Genomic DNA, 20,069 nt, shown 5'->3' with positions numbered 1-20,069 from the left:
TCGATAATAAGAAGAAATAAAACTACAAGCTGCTTCTGTATGGTTCGAAGACAAAAAGTATCCTAGAGCCATTAAAGCCCGCAGACCATTCACTCGTCATCTTCATCTTCGTCGCCAGCAGCTGAATTGAGAGGATGCAGTTGCTCGATCAACCGAGCCTTCCTCTCCTCCTCGTACGTAAGCTTCCTGAGGTTGTACCAGTTAAAACAGAAAGAAAGGCGGCTGCACCCAAACACGACCGTATATCATGAAACAACCAATCAGGTGAACAATCAAATTTGCCTTACCTCTTGTGTTCCTTGGGCGGTTGCTTCTCCAACTTCTTCTTGTTGTAGCATGGATAGCAACAAGAAATTCGGGTCGTTTAGGAAACAAATTCGGGTCCAATAGAACGCCTTTTGGACCTCGGAGCCAATTCGGGCCCAATACAACGCCTTGATCAAACATTCGACTGAAGGGACAGATTTTTTGCTTATTAGTGATTTTAACTTACTTATTACTAACACATAGCTCATCGTTAGATCAACCAGAATGTATGAATTAATGGAAGAAGGTATTTTACGGATTACCAATGTTTTGATGAACCGCGAGACGTGATACGTACTTTATTTGCAATACAGGTCGCAAGCCTGTTTGAAACATTTTATAGTTTAGGTTATCAGGCCTCATAATCTCGTGGACAAGTTTGACCAGATTCAATAGTTCTATGGTGTGTTCTATTTCATTATGTTACATCAAATTAATTACGAAAAAAAAAAGATATAATCTTCAAACTGTTCGATCTAGCTAGTACCTAGGTTAGATACGCACCGTAAATGACTTTTTTTACGGTCAATAGAGCAGAACAGTTGAGGAGCACAAAATGATGCCAAGAGCATCACGATTCTATACACAAAGCGTCAAGTGGATGATTAAATACGAATTCGTTACTGTCAATGATCAATACAGCTTTACCCGACGGCGTACAGAACGGGTAATTACGCCAAAAACACTTTGGTAGATCCAAGGGATTTCGAATTCAAAATCGAATAAATACTTAAATTCATTCTTACCATTAAGCCAAACTTCTTGAAATTGAAAGAAGAGAGAGTTTCTCCATGAATATGGGCATTTTGTAAGGCTTATACAATTTTTATTTTTTACAAAATTCAAAACTAATGTATGAGAGTAAGTGTTTTGTATTTGGACCGTGACTGAATAAATTGAGTCACGGAACCCAAACATTGTCCTTCAAGTTCCCCCGCACCTAAGTTTAAAGCACGAAATGAAATATTAACCGTGGTGCGCGTAAATTGATCTGAATGTTAACTCTTGCCCAAAGGGATAACAAAAATTATTGGGACAGCTTGCAATATTATATGCTGCCCTGCATCAGGAAGCGGATGACCGATAAGATAAGAAACGAACAAAAATGCGTCCCGTCTGAGAAGTACGAGAAAAAATAAACAGAGAGAGAGAGAGAGAGAGAGAGAGAAAGTACGATGACGTGGAAGTAAGACAGCCAAACGATTGGCATGTGTCTGGTGATCGGACACGCAGTGTGTGTGCGCCACTAACGTTGGACTGGGACTTTGAATTTGGCCCTATCAAATATCCATTCAAATCGCTCGCCCACCCCCATATTCCGATTTTGTGTTTTCCTAACATGATCGCGAGTCAGGCCACGCAACGTCATCAGGGCCGTCAATCCGCGAGCCCCACTTGAAGTGGATGGTCGTGATTTCAGTATCACCTAACATTGGGTCATGTAAGTGGCTCCGTCAAATTTTTTTATTTTTGATTATAAGATGAGTTCATGAGTGCGATTAATAAAAATGAAAAGAGTTAAAATAAAATTGCACCAGCAATTTCGTTGGCAAAAATTCGACGAAAAAAATCCTGGGGTTCTTAGAGCATCCGAAGTGCAAGGGTCGATTTCGGGGGCAATTCTCCTTTTGGGGGCCCCACATGTGGCTAAATAATCAAAGTGACACCTAAACAAAAGTGACGCTCCCTCTATAATGGAAGTCTCATTTTGTGGCCTGATTCCCACTTGATTTTTCTTTAAAAATATACTTTCATATTTATTAATTTATTATTATATTTACTTAATAAATTAGCATTTTAATTATTCCATTTTAATAAAAATTGCAATTATTTAACATTTATTTTTTAATTTAAATTTTCAATAAAAATATATATAATTAAACAAATATATTAATTACGGATAAGATCGAATGATTAACAATAATATTGCATAACTTAAACATTACATTAGAAAATACATTACATAGAGAACAATATTACATAATTGAAACACTAAAAAGGTAAGAATCGATAATTGGTGATCATGCCCTCAACGGTTATGAAACTGCCAAAGGTGTTCCATCAAATCCGCTTGTAATTGTCGATACTTTTGTTTATCACAAAGGTTAACACTCCTTTGGATATAACTCAAAGATGGAGTAATATTTCCCTTAAACCTTTGCATCGGTCCTACAACCACTTCTTCTTCATCGTCATCTAGGAGCGAGTCGAATCTTCTGACATACATTTCACACTCATCTTCAACAATCATATTATGCAAAATAAGCAAAAAACTTCCTTTTATCTCCTTGCGAACAGGAGATTATTTTGACAAACATTGCCCATTTAGGATATATTCCATCAATTAAGTTGTACCCTATTATGTAGGTATTACCATTGACAATGTAGGTTACTCTTGGAGTGCGACTGTTAAACATATCATCAAATAATGGTGACCGGTCTAACACGTTGAGATCGTTGTTATAACCGGCCACTCCAAAATATATGTGCCATATCCATAGGTCACTTGAAGCACAACTTCAAGTATTAGAGTCGGAACCTCATGGTGACCACCTTGAAACATACCTTTCCATGCTTTAAGGTAGTTCTTCCACCGTCAACGCATGCAATCCAAGCTCCCCAGCATATAAGTGAAGCAGCGGACCGCCTACATCTGTAATAATTTTTGGATATCATCTGCATTAAGGCTTCGAAAACATTGTTCACCGAACACCGATATCACAGCTTCGACAAATTTCTCTAGGCACTGATTTGGCGGTGCTTTCATCGATTCGTATGGAGTCATCGATGGAATCAGATGATATACCATACGCCAACATACGAATTGTAGTCGTGAACTTTTGCAATGGAATATGCATGCTCTGCCAATTGCATCGTCCTTTTGTTGGAAATATGGATCAACAACAGTGATCAAATCCATTATGCATTGGAAGAGCTCCACCTCATTCGAAACCTTCACTGGAAATATGATGGTGGGTACATAGGCTCCGGTGCGAAGTAGTCATTCCATAGACGATCATGCTCCTCTTGACGATATTTATCAATTCTTCGAGGCCTCCTAGAAGAGCTTTCATCCTCCTCCTAAATTTGCATTAAGAGGTCGAGCATTTGCTCATCCAAATCATCGAGCAACAACTCTTCAAGGATGGAAAATTTCTCAGATTACCTGGGGTTTCTAGCCATTTATTGGAAATCGAGATCAACAAGGGGAAGTGAGAGAAAATGTAAAATAAGCTTGTAATATGTGAGAGTGGTGGTCGTGAGAACGTGTGGTGGTCGAAGTTTTCATTTATAAAAGAATTTTATTTTAAATCAATTAAATTAGCCAAAGGCTACAAGTATCGTTGGCTGATTTTAAAAAAAATTAAATGTAACAGCTAGAACCGATTATTTAAAATAAATAAATAAATAAACTAGTCAACAGGGGCTGACAGGCGTATGGACCACGCCTGCCATGTGGCACTGATCCATTTCATTGGGCCAGTGTCGCGGGCTCGAGCCTACTGCAGTGGGAGTGTCATTTAGGGTCCGACCCAGTTGCCACGTGGACCTAACTGGCCTTGAAAATGGGCTCTCACTGCAGATGCTTTTAAAGGATTATGGCTCTCTGCATTACTCTAAATTTCTCGATCAATTTTACTTTTCTTTATTGAAATGGGAAAATAAAAAGAAAAAGAAAACCTCTACCCCTTGGGTCTTTATGCGTCAGCTCTCGTACCAACGCCTCCCAAACAAAAGTCTTTAAAAGATGTGTTATTTGAGCTCCTAATTACAATTTATCTTAACTCAATTTAATTATTTCATGTTGGACCTTACTATGTGGACTTTTTCTCTTATGTTTTAGTATTCATTTGCTCACAATTTCATTTGTACTTGTCAATTGCTGATATATATCATGGAGAAGTATCTTTGAATTCGACGTTCTGGCTAACAAATCGTATGACAATAAGTTTGAAACTCAGTAATAGATCAAACGTTTATGAAAATAATAATAAAGAAAAGGATTGTAAGAGGAATTATTCATGAATAGAAAATTAGTTTTGTTCCAATCCACCATCACCTTGATTAAAATCTTTAATAGATAGGATTAGTTCAAATGGTTCGAACGCTTATTCTCCTTAAATAAAGTCTCGAATTTTAGTTTTGCAAATATAGAAAATTCATGCAAAGAGAGTATTAACCCTTAGTTGACCGATCCGATTTGAACTGAACTAATCGAGCCTAATTTCACCTCTGAGTATAATGCCGACCCAAAAAGAATCTTCAATCATTCAATTAATCCTAAGTCACGACTAAGTCGAGTAAGTTTACTTATAGTTAAAGATCTCTCGGAATTTTCTCTCTTCACAAGATCGAATTTGAGAGCTTTATTGAAGGAGAAGAAGCTGTGTTGAAACACCTAAACCAATCCTGCTGTAGTAGAGACCTACTAATTAATTTGGAAAACGGAGAAACTTACTCCCATAAAAACCGTTTTGTTAGGGATGACACCTATTAAAAGGAAATAACTCACGCCAAAAAGAAAAAAAAAAAAAAGAAAAAGGAAATAACAGTACATGCAAATGGAAATTTTTAATCGTTCCTGTCTTTTAGGTCATAAATATTTCTTACCATGCAAATTGCAAAGTTAATGCTTTTGAGCATGATGTGCTACAGTTTCCTAGTTTATATTTATTTATTTATACTCTCACAAAACACAATCGGGTGCATGATGATCCCTTCATTCTTATACTTTTTTTTTTTAATAAGTGACAGAATTTTCATTGATTCAAAATGTATTTATATCAATATGACCATCCAAAAATAACTCGAACAAATCAAGACGAGTCAACAAAACATTTCGAATTCCGAGCGTGATAGGACAAGTGAAAAACAGATAATCTCAAAAGAGTCTTCAATTGTACGCAGCAGAATTTACATTCCTCAGCTGCTCCATTTCACCAATGGGTACCCTGTTTTTGGTACTTATTAGATTGCATAAATGCAACCTTTTGACCTTTTCACTGACATATGTGGGCCCCTCTCCAAGATTTTCAATTAAACTTTTAACAATTGAATCCCAGATTCCGTGCCTTACCCCAAAAAAAAATAAAAAAAAATCCCCGATCCATATGCGTTGGTATAAGGCGGTGTCTTTGCCGCTGTCTTCTTCTTAAATAATGGTGATATTATTTAACGATTCTAATCGGCCGCCGATGAATGCGGATTTTACTATAGAGGATTTAACGATTCTAACCGGCTGGCCGCCGATGAACTTGAGAATACGGAACACATCAACTGTCATGCCAAATCTAACCGAGCCAATCCGAGAGTGTCCACGCGAGTACGGGTACAATAAAGGATTTAGAAGTTGTAATAATATTATAATAATATAGCAAATTTAAGTCTTAAATATAGAATAATTAGTTATCATGAATATTTAATTGCGTAAAGAAGGGAAAAAACAGAAGGACCAATCAGAAAAGTGCATGTTAGTGGGGCCCTTGTCTCAGAGAAAAATTCTTGAAAATTACAGCTCGGCTGCGGCTGAAGAGGAGGGAGAGGAGAGCTCGGCTCGCAGTAGTTTTCTTTCCTTTCCTTTCTTCCATTGCCACAGCTGGGAAGGCCAACTCTCACTCGCTTTCCTCCTCCCCCCAACGACAGCAATCCCTCCACGACCAGATAAATTTTTTGATTCCTTCTCTCCATTTCTTGCCCTGTTGCTGTCGTTCTTGGATCCCTGCCATCCCAAAGAGAACTGTAACGGTGAGTCGATGCTGGTGAATTCAGTTGTAATTATTGTGGGTCTGCGTCTTTCTGTCTGGGGGTGATTGTTGTTGCCGCTGCCCATTACAGCATGTGCTGTAAAAGAATGATTGGGTGGAGTGACGCGTGTAGAGATTCTGGGGTTCCGTGGTTATTGACTTGTGAAGGGTTCTGTTGAGATGACATGGGATTGGGGTGTTTAAATATTGGTTTCTGGGGATGGTTCACTTTTTCTGTTTCCCTCTCTTCGAGAGGATTTAAGGTAAATTGTCGATCGGATGAAGATGATGAAGGGTGAAAGGACTGGAAGTCATCATTTAGTAGAAACTGTGTTTGGGTTTGGTTTTTCTGTGTTTGCTTCTTTTTGGGCTCTTTTGGTTTGTCACTACACAGGGAGAGGGGATGGACCTCGACGGAAGAGGGCCCTCTGCTCGTTGAATGAATGAACTTAGCATTGAAGAGTGATGGTCGGGTTCTTATTGCGCAGCAGGGGTTTGAGCAAGAGTGGTCGGATGTTTTCCAAAGATTTTGATGTGCTGGAGTTTGTTGACTGCCCCCCAAGCTTTCTCTAGGTCTTTCGGATAGTGTTCCCAACTTCCTATGACCTATGTTAGTTTATGTTTCCGGGAGACCTGTCTTACTTTAAAATGGTCTTGGTAAATCCTTTGCGATCGCTTAGTTTTCACATAATTTGCTTCATCGGTCTGCTGATTTTGCAAACCCATTTTTATTATCCAGTTTCTGTTCCTTGTCTGTAGAGGTTGCATTTTCTCATTTGCTTTAGCATACTCTGTGAGTTACTATTGACCGTCTTCTCTCTTGCTAGTTTCCTTAGAACTACAAAGCGGGCTGGAGTAATTAACTCGTTCTTTTGCTCCTCTTTTTCAGGTAATTCATGGCCTTTGTTTGAAGTGGGAGCTCTCTCGATCAAGTCCGCATTTCATCGTCTTGCCTTAACATGTCTAACCATGTCATGCAATCCTATCATGAAAAGAGAGACTCAGGCGAGGATTCTATTTATGCTCGTCAATCTGTTTGGATGGCTCATTGGAATCGAATGAGTAAAGCAGCATCTCATGCTCGGAACCATCTACTTGTTGATCATAAGCCAATGGAAGGCAATTCCGGTCCTGCAACTAGGCAGCAGCTGCCGTACCTCAGTAGACCTGACGCTGCAACCGATGCTTCTAACTGTGGCAGTGAGGAATTGACAGAAGTGCCTGTAGCGGGATCTGCCAATCCCCCCGATGAGAGTCTGAAAGTATTCTCACATTTCTCGAGGAAAGAGAGATTAGAACATGACCAGCCCTTTCCCATGTTTGGCCTCTCTAGAAATCGAGACAAGAGCATGATGACGCATAAGAATGACCAGGCTAGTCTCTTCTGTGGTCAGGCGGCGGGACCTCAGATTCATCCCAAAATTGGGCCCAGCGCTTCTCCAGGAGATTTTGTGAAGCAGGAGAAGATGTCTTTGTGGACCCCATCTGGTTATGAGACCCGATCACAAGAACGGCTTCTTGACCTGGGAGGTACCTCTCGTCATTTTGATGAGAAAAACAGCTTGGTTGTTTCGGCATCTTCTAAGGATGATTTTTTCACATTCAGCTGTGGATATCCAGTTGGGCCCAGTGCTGGTAGGCTGGAGAAAGTTACTGCCAAAGGGCGTTTGATGAACACGAGCCTTACTAAGTTGGGGCCTGATCAGTGTAATTATCATGGTAGTTCTGCAGTTTTTGTTCAGCAATCGGACAACGATCCCTTGACCAGCAAAGATCAGTTAGCATTCTATCTTGGTAATAATGTGTACCGAAAAAGCCTAAAAGATTTAGGGACTAGTTTCTTCCAAAGCCAAACCAGTCCCTTTGAGGTTGCAGAGGCAGAGTGTTCGTCTCGATCAAGAAGGTCCTTCTTTGATATAGAGACTATGAGAATATGCACCACTATAGATTCCGTGGAAGGCTCGAAGTTCCATCAAAAAATGAAGGAGTTATTCTTTACTGAGAAGAAGACAGATGCTAACTTGTTGAAAGGAGGTAAAATCTTAAGGGAGTCAGTGTCCAGCACCACCCAGTTTAAAGGAAATACCAATAAATTCAGTGAAGTTCTCAGGCTGTCCAGAGGTGGCGGGCAGCAAGGAGTGAAATTGCAACCTCTATGGAGCTCCACGGATAGTGAGGAGAAGGATAATGCTGATGATTTGAAGAACGAGTCTTCTGCGGAAACAGACACTATGGACATGGACGCCCTAAAGGACGACCATCTTTGCGGTATGTACTAACGTAGCCATCATCACTGGTCTCAAGGATTTTGGAAACGACACATATTTGTGATTTGCTAAATTTTCATCTTTTTAGGTTTATCTTTCTTGTCGTGCCAAGTGGATGAAATGATCATTATTAAAAAAAATAAAGTGAGTAAAATGAAGTCAAAAGGGGTTATGCATTTTGGGACGTCTTATAATCCAACATGTCTTGTAGATGTGAAGCGACAAGGGTATAACTTTCTTTTTCCCTCTCTTTTGAAGGAGAACATATAACTAAAAAACTGCTCCTGGTTTTTTATAAAACCGAGCTGCCTTTTGGACTCAATTTAAGATATCAGTGAAGTACATAATTTTTCACTTTAATACCGCATTATATGAAGTGTGTTTCTTTTCTTTCTAATGCAGGCGAAGGAGTGTCGCTGTCAAATAAGGTGCGTTCCATCTACCAACTTCCTATAATTAGTTATGAATATTTTCATTCTCTTGCATAATTTTTGTTCATTGTTGGGATGATACAGGGTCACTTGTTTGTGTAATGTAAGATATAATTTGTTTGAATCATTGGCTTTTGAATATTTATTGCAGAACTGTGTAGCATTCCCAAAATTATTAGCATCGCGAGCTGCTGCAGAGTCCATGAATGAAGAGGGGAGGAGCAGAGAAAATGCTGATATACCCCCTTTAGACCTGAACTATCTTGCGCTTCCTTCAGCTACATCGAGCTCTACGGATGATAAAGAACCGAGCATGTCGAAGACCCAGAGCTTGGATGCAGCGCACCTTCTCCCTACTGCTGATGGGCACATGAATCAGTCGAAATCAACTGAGAGTGCGTCTGACCCAGGGATCAGATGGGTGAAACGACTCAAGCTCAGCAATTCGGAGACCTTATTTGCCCGTGGCACTAAGATCTTGAAGATGGAAGAGGGGACTTCTTCCCCTGAGAAGTTCAACCCTTTCTTGGGGAAAACCATGAAGCGGCGCATGACTAGCTCAGAGCCGTTGACCAGTGAAAAATCCTATAAGAAGAAACCCATCCTGTCCGACCGGAACGACCATTCGGTAATGAAAGGTTGTGGGTCCTGCTCAACGAGTCAGTCCTTGGAAAAGAGTCGAAGTGAGCTGCTTTCGAATACGTGGATAAGGAGATGGTGCCGGGTTCAGAAGACCAAGAAGCATGAGGGAGAAGAGGCGGCCTTTGTGTTTTGTGAGCCCCAAAGCCTAAAGGCCTCCCTTGATGAGATTCGGAAGAAGCAGTTCCCAAGCCTTGCAGCCATGGCTCTGATGGGCAAGGCAATGCATGGGTTCCGCCCCTGCGAGTTTAAGAAAAGCGGGTCTTTTGTGGTCTGGAATACCAGGGGATGCTGATTCCCATTCCGAGTTCTGAATCGGATTGACTGATGAGGGTTTTGGTTGATGCTTTGGGAAATGCAGTGAGTTCATTATAAATGGGTGGTAAGAGGGTCGAATTGAATTTCCGGGGTACCAAAGAGATGGTGAATCTGTTGGATAGACTTCTTCCGGAAGTTTTATTCTGTAGCTATTATTTTAGGGTTGAATTGATTGTATTTTTGATGTTTATATGCATCTAAGAGGTTATGTTTTTGGTATGGTCGGTTTACTATGTCGAGATTAAAACATCCTTCGGCTGTTCATGGCAAATGTATCAATGTAAGCTGTGTTGGTTTTGATTATATGCCAATAATACTGATTATATGTCAATACTATTGCCTTCAATCGACTCCGGAGGAGGCATGCAACGCAAAAATATATTCAAATTCTGAGCCTCAGGACTATAGCTCATCCTTGTAATACAGGCAGCATTACTGTGTTTCTCAAGTTCAATCTCAAACATCAATAAGATTCTAAAAAATGTTGGTTCCAAGTTTATTATTAGTAAGAGGAATGTGTAATAAGAACTTGTTCATTAAGACAGACATGAGCAGTAAGCTGATAACATAATTTCGACCCAATTGTTAGAATGTCTTCATCACAAAAGGTATTAAATAAGGTAAAAAGATCTCTCTAAGCTTGTTCCCGAGTTATTTGGTAACTGAACCGATGCTGTCGGAAGACCAAGTACCTTTGACTGTAGAGAGTAAGGCAAGATAAGACAATCTCGATTCACGACCCGAAGGGATTTGGTAATGTAGAAGATCAATATCCATTAAACCATAATCAATTCTTGGAGGAGAATGAACTACGAAAACAGAAGTACAACACCAACTTCATCGTCTCAAAATTCCTAGCGATCACAGTACCAGCTGTAGATGCTGAATAAGTAAACTAAAAGATTGGTCGAAAGAACAAGAACAAAAAGTAGCAGCTTTAAGTGTTGGTAGCCCTGGTGTAGATTTGCTGGCTGGCATGGGCAGAAACCATCCTGATCAAACCTCTAGCCATCAGTTCCCTTATTGCCTTCCTAGCAAGCGATCCGTTAATCTGCACAATTTGTACCAAGCGACTCAAAAATAGAGAAAATTACAATACTGATGCCAGTGAGGGAAATTGCAACTTAAGCACTCCCATCTAATCTAAGAACGTCTCATGCATCCATAAATCCAACACCACTAAACTAGAAAATCTCATACTTGTATAATGCCTAATTCAAAGAAAATGGTAAGCATGACTGTATGAATAAAATCTCAACCAGATTCAGAGTGATTAATAATACATTTTGCATAACAGGGTGGCTACAGATTAAGGGTGCAAGAGCAACTGCACATGCAATAAAGTTGGAAAAGAATGCATCTTTGTGTCAGTTCCTCGAAAGAGAGTTAATCAATCAAACCACGATCATTCCCTATGTTCATTTAGGATAGTCGGAAGAAACAAGAAGAGTACCCTCAAACGATCAGAGAGGATGGAAGGGGTGATGAGCTTGTATTTGGGTGCCTCAGAAAGAAGCTTGTCATAGGTTGCCTGGTCAAACAGCACCATGTTGTTCACCTTCTCCTTTTGTTTTCCCTTGCTCCACTTCTGCTCACCATCAACAAAAACTAAATACATTCACTACCTAATGTAGCTAGTAAATAAATACAACATAATATAAGCTGAAAAACAGAGAATAACCACTTGAACATTAGACGACAAAGACACTTCTCGCAACATTAGTACAAGCAACAAAAGGGACGATTCTTCATACATACAAATATTGAAGTTTAATATAAAGGCAATGTCAGGGTCGCTAGTAAACTCCTTGAATGTTATAATATGCACCAAAATCCCATTTCTCTAAACTTGGAACAGCCAGGAAACTATGTGCAACGCATGGATGTTTGTTTTTCTTAATGGAGATCAGGTTATGAAGTAGAGAAATTTGCAACACGCCCTTCAGGTATATTTATCCAATAATTTGATTTCTCAGTGCCGCAAATCTCTCAGCACCAGAGAATGAAATGAAACATTAAAATGCGTCAATGTAGAGCTCAAACCCATGATACAAAAATGGATATGTTCAACAGGCAGTGAACAAAAATGAATATTTCGCCCACAAAGCAGCATCATCGTCAACATCAACCACAGATTTTGACAGAGAGAGATACGGACCTTCTTCTTCTGCTTGCCACCGCCGGATTTGGCGGGCTTGGAGGAAGGAGGAGGGGCCTTGTCCTTCTTAGGTGCCTGCAATCACCACAACACATCACATCCTGCTTAGAAGAACACGAAACTCCCAAAATCGCAGACAGAGAGATAAGAGATTGTTCGCGGTTGTTGATGATTCAAAACCAGTTGGATTCAGGGTAGAGATTTGAGCTGAAAGCAGCATAGAATGAGCGGACGCACCATTGAATCTGATCCCGGGAAGCCGAAGCAGCGGCGGCGGAGGCTGGACGAGAGAGAGCAAGAGCTCACAGCAAAGGCAGAGAGAGTGGCAAGACGACGATGTCAGAGTTAGGGTTTTTGATGTACATCCATCCCTTGAGGAAAACGGCGCCGTTTCGTTCCACCGTACAAAGCAAAGCAGTCATCACAATGGGCCCAGTTCAGTTCTTATGGGCCGAATTTGGACACAAATACAGGCCCGACCATAAAAGCCCATGAGACCATATGCTGAATAGTGGGGAATGAACGAGATGGAACTCCTTGATTCTAGCGTGTTCACTTCGTGGGAATAGATACAGATGGTGTAAGCATATGAATATCTAAAGGGTAAGAGTCGAGAATTCTTGGAGATAAATATTCCCAACCAAAAGAAAGATAGAAAGAGGACAAAAAGAGACATTCCGAGGTAGATTGGATCGGGCGGACAAGCTCGGTCGCGTGTCATCATTTCGCTCACTTTTCTAAATGAACCAGGTACCTTCTAGTACGTTGAGTTTATGATGATAATCCTATTACCTATTACTGCTAAACTAACTCTTCTTTCTACTCTCCTCAGGCCTCGAGTATCATTTTCACTTTGACGATTACGATGCGCTCATTTCTTATGCGCATCTTATGCTTTCATATCAACCGACAAGTGCTCGCTTAGGATACCACACAGACGGCATAATCCGAATTTAAGACCGAGGCGGATGGCATTTGGTTCCAACCCCTTGAGAGCAAATACTGGTGTAAATATGAGAAGGGATGAGGAAAGAATTTATGCTGCCAAAATCTATAAATAGCAAACGCATGAAATCTGCAGGAATCATTACCTTCAAAAGAAGCCGAGAGAGAGAGATCGGAAAACAAAATAGACTTGTTGCCTTTATTGGGTCAAAACAGAACACTCTGTTTTCTCTGTCTATATTCCAATCCCCTCCTTGGAAGTTCCCAACACTCTCATTCTGAGTCATTTGCATCCCCTGGATTCCCCATGAGCCCAGATAAGAATTTCTCGTCGTCACATACGACGATCGTAGTATTCGCTCTCCATTCTCAGATCAAAGAACTGGTCAGTGCCCAAAATTTCATTGCACACGACTCCGCGTTTGAGTGAGAAACTTCAGCCTTGAGTTCTTCTTCTAACGTTCTTGGTGACTTCTTTTTCAAGCTTCGTGTTTATCATTCTCTTGTTATTTTGTGCGCTGTGCTTCCGATAAATGGACTCATTCCACATAAGCACCTTCAAGGTTGAGAAAGCTCGGGCATTTCAGAGGTCCAACATCAGCAAGATAGCAAGTTTCTTCCGGGTGATTGAGCTCTGCATCGTTCTGGCACTGATCTTGAGGCTTTCAACTCAAGTTACAGCTACTGTTAAGAACTCTGGTGAGTATTTCAGGGGATTGAAGGTCGTGCTCGTGAGTCCTATCTTTGTGTTTGTGCTCGGGAACATGATAGTTGTCATTCTTTTGGCAAAACCGAGGAAACTTTTGGCTCATGATTCTGCCATGAAGATGGATCGGTTCTACGAGGAATGCGCAGAGAAATCTCGAATAGGACAAAATCAAGAAGCGGATGCTCACAGAAGGAACGAGACTTACAGGAAAATCCGATCCGAAAAATTCAGTCAAAAGAAGGATCAGAAACTAACCCGTGCACTGCATCAATCGAAGTCCGAGAAATGCATGAAAAGTTTTGATCCTGGTGAGAAATCAGAGAGAGCTGCATTTTGTGAGGATGCCATGAGCAACGAAGAGTTTCGCAGGACGATTGAGGAATTCATTGCTCGGCAGCAGAAGTTTCGAATGGAAGAGGAGCATATTGCAAACTGAAATCTTACAATAAATCGATCACGAAATACTGTATGATGTTTCTAGTTACACAAGTATCATAACTATACCATCATATGAACGTCATGCATTAAAAACCATCATTAGGTTCCAGTACCGTCAGCATCTTTGCGTATGTACATTTTCTGCTTTGCAAGGGAAAGAATAATTTGCCCGACAAAACCGAGCAGCAAGTTCCGATACCGAAACTTATCAGGTAGATGATGCGATCGGATAAGGTGATCAGAAGTTTTGAGGAAAGATTAGATGGAGGGGAATTTTCTGCAAGGTGCTGTTATATATTCTTTCCATCTTTCCAGGAGGAAAGAACATAACTTAAGTCAGGGAAGAATATGTGCCCAATCCACCTCTATTATGTATATGCCTCGACACTCGGCCACAAAAGAAAAGTTCAGAAAAAAAATGATTTTCTTTTCCTCATAGGTCTTCTTTTCATTTTCAGTTGATGTTCTATATGGGCATTGTACCGCAATGTCTCACGTTCGGTCGTCAACCCATCAACATATAGCTCGACGACAGTTTTCTTTTCATTGGCATGAGGGCAAGTAGGTTGAGCTTTAAACACCATCACAAAGCATCAAAGTATGCATAAAAAATTCCATGGTGTTACTCTTAACACTGATTTTCTTCCAACTTTTCCTTTCGCATTGTTGTACATCCAATCATCCAATCGTATCCTGGTTTACTGCACCAATGCAAACCTATGCTTTATGCAAGTTTCTGATGTATGAGATTTGTTGGCCTTTACCTTTACGCTCTCCGACCCACTTCTCCAAGAGCAAAATGTGGTGATATCTACCATTTACCCACCTTTCTTTCTTTAAGCTTAGGATCTGCTCTTCAAGTACTTTAGTTTCTGATCCACGGTTCATTTTGCAAGAGGCTTTCCCCGGACGGCATGACATTGAAAAACGCAGACTCTAAGAAAGTCTCCCCCAGTTTCAAAGATATGTCCTAATAAAGAAATGCTAAACAAGCAGCGACTCAAGGTCGATGGTGCCCAAGACAGGATAAAATAAACAGAGTGATGACTATCTTATATCATACAGCAAACAATTCCAATTCCTCATCACTTGAAATATCCACTCATCCCACCCCTAAGAATCAACATTTTATAAACAAAATGACGATCAAGACGAACAGAATTATCAATAGATATATATAACTCCAAAAGATATAAGGCAAAGAACTCATTCTGCATAGATAACAGTTGTTGGCACATAGTATTTATCAAAGATTCTCACCTACCGTTAAAAGATAATACATGAAGAATTCTAATCAAAACTTTCTGCAGCTCAACCACATTATACTCGAGCCATGGGAAGATATTTGAAGTTAAATGTTGCGTTTACTCCTGAGCAGGCCCTTACCACGACGCTTGCCTTTACCCATCTTGAATTTTTTCTTCAGCTTCCTCCCAATTGGCTTCAAGGGTTTCTTGGTTTCAGTTCCATCAGCCATTTCTACATCTCCATCTGCCATCAGATGACCATAAATGATTAATAAAAAACTCAATGTAGCTTCAATCAACAACTAGCTCAGAAAAGCATTATTGGGAGATGAAACACAAACATCGATATCCCTTTCCAGCTTATACAAGCCCAAGCTGCAAAGCATCAGCACTTGCAAGATGATATCTGACTTACTCATTTGGTATCTTTCCGGAAAATGAATACATATTTGAACTTGAACCAACAGAAAACAAGTTTAGAGATAACTGAGGCAATAATAACGAGTTACAAGATATCATGGATCTCACAGTTTTGACTGGAAAAAACACCGTGTCATCATTTCCTAATAGGAAAAGATATCCACCTAGAGCCTACAATGAGAATGATCTTTCCCACACAGATAACATCGAAAAGATCCAACTGTTTGTTGACAAAGGAGGGCATGAAATCAGTCCATAGTAGCAATAACAACCCAGTTGCAGTCGCTACAGACTGGCCTAAATCCATCCAGAGTGACATAGACCACATAATTTTGCCGAAGGGCAGAAGATAAAGAAAGAAATGCGGAGCAACAGCTCATAACCGAAGTCCAAAGAAAGCTAAGCTATTCTTCAGCTCATGATCTTCCTCACAGTTTCGAATATCTAAAATGGCTGCTTGGAAAGACATGGCAGTTCCTGAAAATTGCTACTTGAAAGATTTTACACAATCCTAAAACTTTATCAAATTCATTGAATATAATCAGCTGATCTTCACTGGCAAAATCGCAGGTTTCATGTTTCTCACCACATGTCCGCGAAATTAGCACTCAACGAGACCTAGGACTCGGACAAATTGCCGCAGCTCAAGAACCGAGGCGAATTTGCTCGAGAGAAGCAGACGGCGATTAATCCAGAACCGTTATGATTAGGGCTAGTAAGAGTTTGGTAGAGAGAGGTTACCCATGGTAAAGCACTTAGTGGGATCAGAGGCTGCATCGGCAGAAGCAGCAGTCACGTCCATGGAGGAGGAGCCGGCGTTAGGATTAGGTCGGACGGGGAGTTTGGGGGCGGCGAGGGCGGCTTCTAGGGCGGTGAGCTTGGCGGCTTCCTTCTTGTCGTAGAAGGGCTCGACGAGCTCCCTCCGAATGGCTCTCAGCCTCTTCTCCTTCTTCGATCTCAATGACTTCGCCATTGATACTTCTTCTGCTTCTGCTGCTGCCTTTGCTTCACCGGAGACCTCTCTTCGCTCCGACTCTGCTGCCGACCGCCGATAGATATAGAACGGCACCGACTTTGTCAGTTCTGAAGCGAGTCTAGGGTTTTTCTCCCTCCCTCCATAATAAACTTGTACGCTTTGTGTCCAATCGAACCGGCCGTCGGTTTGATCGATAGGACCGGGTTGGCTTTCAGCAGATTTTGCAAATGAGCGAACCGGTAAGAGCCGGCTGGCTCTTTATTTACTCCCTCTTCTGGACGAATTAGTGGCCGTTTGGTTTCTCTACTCCATGAGATTGGGACAAGATAGTTGGAAGAAATTATTATTAAAAAATTAATTATAATAATAATTAAAAAAATATGTGAGAAAATTTATTATAAAAATAAAAAAATGAAAAAAAAGTAATGAAAATTGTGAGAATTTAGTATTAAAAAATTTGTTATAAAAATAATTAAGAAAAAAATATATGAGAAAATTTATTATTAAATTGGAAAAAAACTAATGATTATATTGTTAAATTGAGAGAATAATAAAGCGGAGTAAAGTATGGTTGGATTATATTATGTAACCAAACAAAGCAAAGTGGGCTTTTATTTTATTGCAGTCTGTGACAGTACTTTGTGACCAAAATTTTCACTAGTTATTAACTAGTAAATTTGTTATTATTCTTTTTTATAAAAAAATTAGTTGATATCCGTAGGTTGCACGATAATATGTTATCAATATTTGTGTAATCGAATGTATCAACATATATGTCACAAATATATATAAAAAGTTGTATGCACTGAGTATATAAAGCAATATAAATTACGAGTAAAATTTAAAAAAATTGAATTATGACAACAAATAAATACTTACTCTAGTCTTATAAAACCACAAAATGCAAATACTTACTGGAGAGATATATTCAACTTGTAATGTGTATAGAGATATCCATGAGTCAAAGGAGCATGAAAAATATTTAAAAACTAATAAAAAGATTATGTATAAAATGAATTTTCATATAATCTGTTTATAAGATATTTAATGCATTGAATTTTAAAAAAATATCTCATATCTTGAGGAAATCTCTTTAAATTATTAAAAATATTTTTGATTTTCAATAAGATTCATAATTATGTATAAATACACACTAATAATACGGAAAAAATATAAAAAAATTCATCGAATATAGTACAAATAACATATGGTCAAAATTCATTTAATTGAAAACAAAAGGTTCATTAATGAGGAGCTGAGGGTTTTACGATTTGACTTACATGGAATAACCATGTCGTGCACCTCGAATTTTATAATTATAATTACTGATAAGGCGAAAACTAGCGCTTTACATGGATAAAAGTTTTAGTTATTTTAAGTCATTGGTAATGTTTAATATTTATAATTATAATTTCTATAAGTATATAAAATCTAATGTTAACGTTTATCATCCAGAAGTAAATATATATATAGTAATACTTGTGCAGTGCTCGGGTCGAAAATCATGTTCAGTAATTAGCTCTACAAATATTAAACTAAAAAGTATTAATCCCTTTTATTTTTTAATCTTTTTATGATAAAAAGATAATAACTAATATATGGTAGGTGTATATTTTATTATTTCTTCATAATTGCATTTCACTGTTTTTTTTAAAAAAAATTTCGGTAAGTGAGCATCTCATTATTGACCATGCTATATCAAATTTGGTTTTGCTTGTATTAACGTTATTATTTTAATATAAATTCTTCTTGACTCCATGCTTTGTCAATAGTTTTACAGACTGTTTATTGTTCCAAGTAATGTTGTATCTTAGAAAATTTATATACTTAATAAATTATGTTCTCAATCTTAATCTTCCATCCATTCACATTATAATTTTAACTTGTTTCTCTCCTTTCATGTTATTTTGATAACTTTATATGATTCAGATCTTTTTTGAGATAGATTTAAATTAGGAAATACTTTTTGTGTTATTTGATAAAGAAGAATACTAGCTAAAATAGTATGGACTCGATTGTGAGTGGAAATATTTAGAAGAAAGTCAATAATATTGCAATGCAGTAATATATATATATATATATATATATATAACCCACATCAAGATTATTATAATTCAATACATATGTGACACAAAGTAGGAGATAATATTTCCGGAATTATTTTTAGAGTATGATAATGGAAGAATAAGAAAAATGATAAAAAGCATTAGATTAATATAAAATGGAGTTTTCTGGCCATTTAAATTCATTTTTGTTTATTATACTTGCAAAAGGGTTTACTTTAATGTTTTCAAGAATTGCTTGACAAGACTACATCTATTTGAAGAAAATTAAATGGGTACATTAGTTAGTTGGAAGTAATTTTTTTTTTAAAATCCTTAACAATGGCGTAAAATATATCTATATATAATATAAACTTTACTGTATCATAATAAATAGGGGTAAAATACTAATTGCTATATAGAAACTAATAAAGTATAATAATAATTATTATTGTGATTAATAATACTATATAATACAAAAAATATTCAAAGAATTATTAAAAAAAGGATTAATTCATTAGATATAATACATAAAATATTCAAAGAATTGTTAAAAAAAGGATTCCTAATTTATTAGTAAATAAATTCATAAACTTTTAGAAGTATTGTATAGCTAACCTTGTTAAAACTTAATTAAGTATTTCTTTCATTCGAAGTGATGGGTCATTTTATCTAAAATTATTGAAATTCATAAATCCCTTTTATGTAATGTGAAAAGAATAAATGACTAGTAAATAATAAAATTAAAAAACTTAGAAGATTCTACATAATTATTTTTCTTTCATAGAATAAAACTAAAGAATTTGATTTTTTTTGGATTTTTAAATATAGATATTAAACTGATAATATAAATGATGTATATGGATCTATTACTTAATTTTTTTGCTTATGAGTTGAATACATATTCAACATAGTATAATATTTGGTATATTCCACTATATAACCTAACATTGATAAATATTCTTAGATCTATTCCAACATCGATTTTTTGCCTGAGGTATCCCAACGTAACTAATTTGATGTCACCATCTAGCCCCACGGGATAGTTGGTGAAGCAAAAATAACAACGTTGGGATCCATCAAGCAAAAAAACGGCGTTGTGATAGATCTAAGAATATCTGTCAACGTTAGGCTATATGGTGTAATAAACCTTATAATATTTATCGTATTAAAGTTCATAGTATACACTAAGCTTTTTTTGCAGATTAATATAAACTAGGGTAAATTGCCTAAAAAAATAAAATTTTCACATTTTATCAATTCTAGTATGAACTTTTTTTTTTATCTTGATCTAAAAATGCACGAACCATCCATTTGATATCAATTTTAGCATGCCTTAACTTTTCTGTTAATTTAAACAAGAGTCTATGGCCACACTCTCCGATCGAGGTACCCGAGGTCGCTGGCGACTTTATAGGGGCGGTGGCGA

At 38.1% G+C, this 20,069-nt stretch overlaps 4 protein-coding genes across 6 annotated transcripts; 2 read left to right on the top strand and 2 right to left on the bottom strand.

The window, feature by feature from the left end:
* The first annotated feature begins 5,843 nt into the window (after positions 1–5,843).
* Positions 5,844–10,036, top strand: LOC116206209. Of its 2 annotated transcripts, none has more exons than XM_031539020.1 (4): positions 5,844–6,051; positions 6,940–8,318; positions 8,720–8,745; positions 8,900–10,036. In XM_031539020.1, exons 2-4 carry the CDS (start codon positions 7,010–7,012, stop codon positions 9,680–9,682), a joined length of 2,118 nt encoding a protein of 705 aa, XP_031394880.1. In that variant the 5' UTR covers positions 5,844–6,051; positions 6,940–7,009; the 3' UTR covers positions 9,683–10,036. The 2 variants fall into 2 exon arrangements, with proteins under 2 accessions (XP_031394880.1, XP_031394881.1); XM_031539021.1 differs by lacking the exon at positions 5,844–6,051 and adding an exon at positions 6,129–6,313.
* Positions 10,037–10,413: 377 nt separating this feature from the next.
* Positions 10,414–12,258, bottom strand: LOC116206212 (40S ribosomal protein S25-2). The gene is made up of 4 exons (XM_031539024.1): positions 12,101–12,258; positions 11,864–11,938; positions 11,159–11,293; positions 10,414–10,756 (listed from the first exon to the last, which is right to left on the bottom strand). The coding sequence occupies exons 1-4, from the start codon at positions 12,101–12,103 to the stop codon at positions 10,643–10,645; spliced, it is 327 nt and encodes a 108-aa protein (XP_031394884.1). The 5' UTR covers positions 12,104–12,258; the 3' UTR covers positions 10,414–10,642.
* An 8-nt stretch (positions 12,259–12,266) lies between these two features.
* On the top strand, positions 12,267–14,641 carry LOC116206210. 2 transcript variants are annotated; one of them, XR_004156647.1, is made up of 2 exons: positions 12,267–13,234; positions 13,372–14,641. XR_004156647.1 is itself a non-coding variant. In XM_031539022.1 (2 exons), exons 1-2 carry the CDS (start codon positions 13,116–13,118, stop codon positions 13,951–13,953), a joined length of 711 nt encoding a protein of 236 aa, XP_031394882.1. In that variant the 5' UTR covers positions 12,333–13,115; the 3' UTR covers positions 13,954–14,615. The 2 variants fall into 2 exon arrangements, 1 of the variants encoding a protein (XP_031394882.1); XM_031539022.1 differs by having other exon boundaries at positions 12,333–13,234; positions 13,362–14,615.
* A 505-nt stretch (positions 14,642–15,146) lies between these two features.
* LOC116206211 lies at positions 15,147–16,728 on the bottom strand. Its single transcript, XM_031539023.1, has 2 exons — positions 16,364–16,728; positions 15,147–15,446 (listed from the first exon to the last, which is right to left on the bottom strand). Exons 1-2 carry the CDS (start codon positions 16,593–16,595, stop codon positions 15,307–15,309), a joined length of 372 nt encoding a protein of 123 aa, XP_031394883.1. The 5' UTR covers positions 16,596–16,728; the 3' UTR covers positions 15,147–15,306.
* Positions 16,729–20,069: the final 3,341 nt, after the last annotated feature.

This window comes from Punica granatum, chromosome 4 (assembly GCF_007655135.1).
Source record: "Punica granatum isolate Tunisia-2019 chromosome 4, ASM765513v2, whole genome shotgun sequence".
NCBI lineage: Eukaryota > Viridiplantae > Streptophyta > Magnoliopsida > Myrtales > Lythraceae > Punica > Punica granatum.
This window is presented reverse-complemented; position numbering and strand designations above follow the sequence as displayed.

Bases quoted from the DNA above. Each gene is read 5' to 3' on its own strand.
- LOC116206209 (XM_031539020.1), top strand. From the start codon at position 7,010: ATGTCTAACCATGTCATGCAATCCTATCATGAAAAGAGAGACTCAGGC. The intron at 8,319-8,719 runs GTATGTACTAAC...TTTCTAATGCAG, and splicing joins AAAGGACGACCATCTTTGCG to GCGAAGGAGTGTCGCTGTCA. The intron at 8,746-8,899 runs GTGCGTTCCATC...TATTTATTGCAG, and splicing joins GAGTGTCGCTGTCAAATAAG to AACTGTGTAGCATTCCCAAA.
- LOC116206211 (XM_031539023.1), bottom strand. From the start codon at position 16,595: ATGGCGAAGTCATTGAGATCGAAGAAGGAGAAGAGGCTGAGAGCCATT. The intron at 15,447-16,363 runs GTAACCTCTCTC...ATCTGATGGCAG, and splicing joins CACTAAGTGCTTTACCATGG to ATGGAGATGTAGAAATGGCT.
- LOC116206210 (XM_031539022.1), top strand. From the start codon at position 13,116: ATGAGCCCAGATAAGAATTTCTCGTCGTCACATACGACGATCGTAGTA. The intron at 13,235-13,361 runs GTGAGAAACTTC...ATTCCACATAAG, and splicing joins GCACACGACTCCGCGTTTGA to CACCTTCAAGGTTGAGAAAG.
- LOC116206212 (XM_031539024.1), bottom strand. The intron at 11,294-11,863 runs GTCCGTATCTCT...GATGGTGAGCAG, and splicing joins GTGGCAAGCAGAAGAAGAAG to AAGTGGAGCAAGGGAAAACA. The intron at 10,757-11,158 runs GTACTCTTCTTG...CAAATTGTGCAG, and splicing joins TCCTCTCTGATCGTTTGAGG to ATTAACGGATCGCTTGCTAG.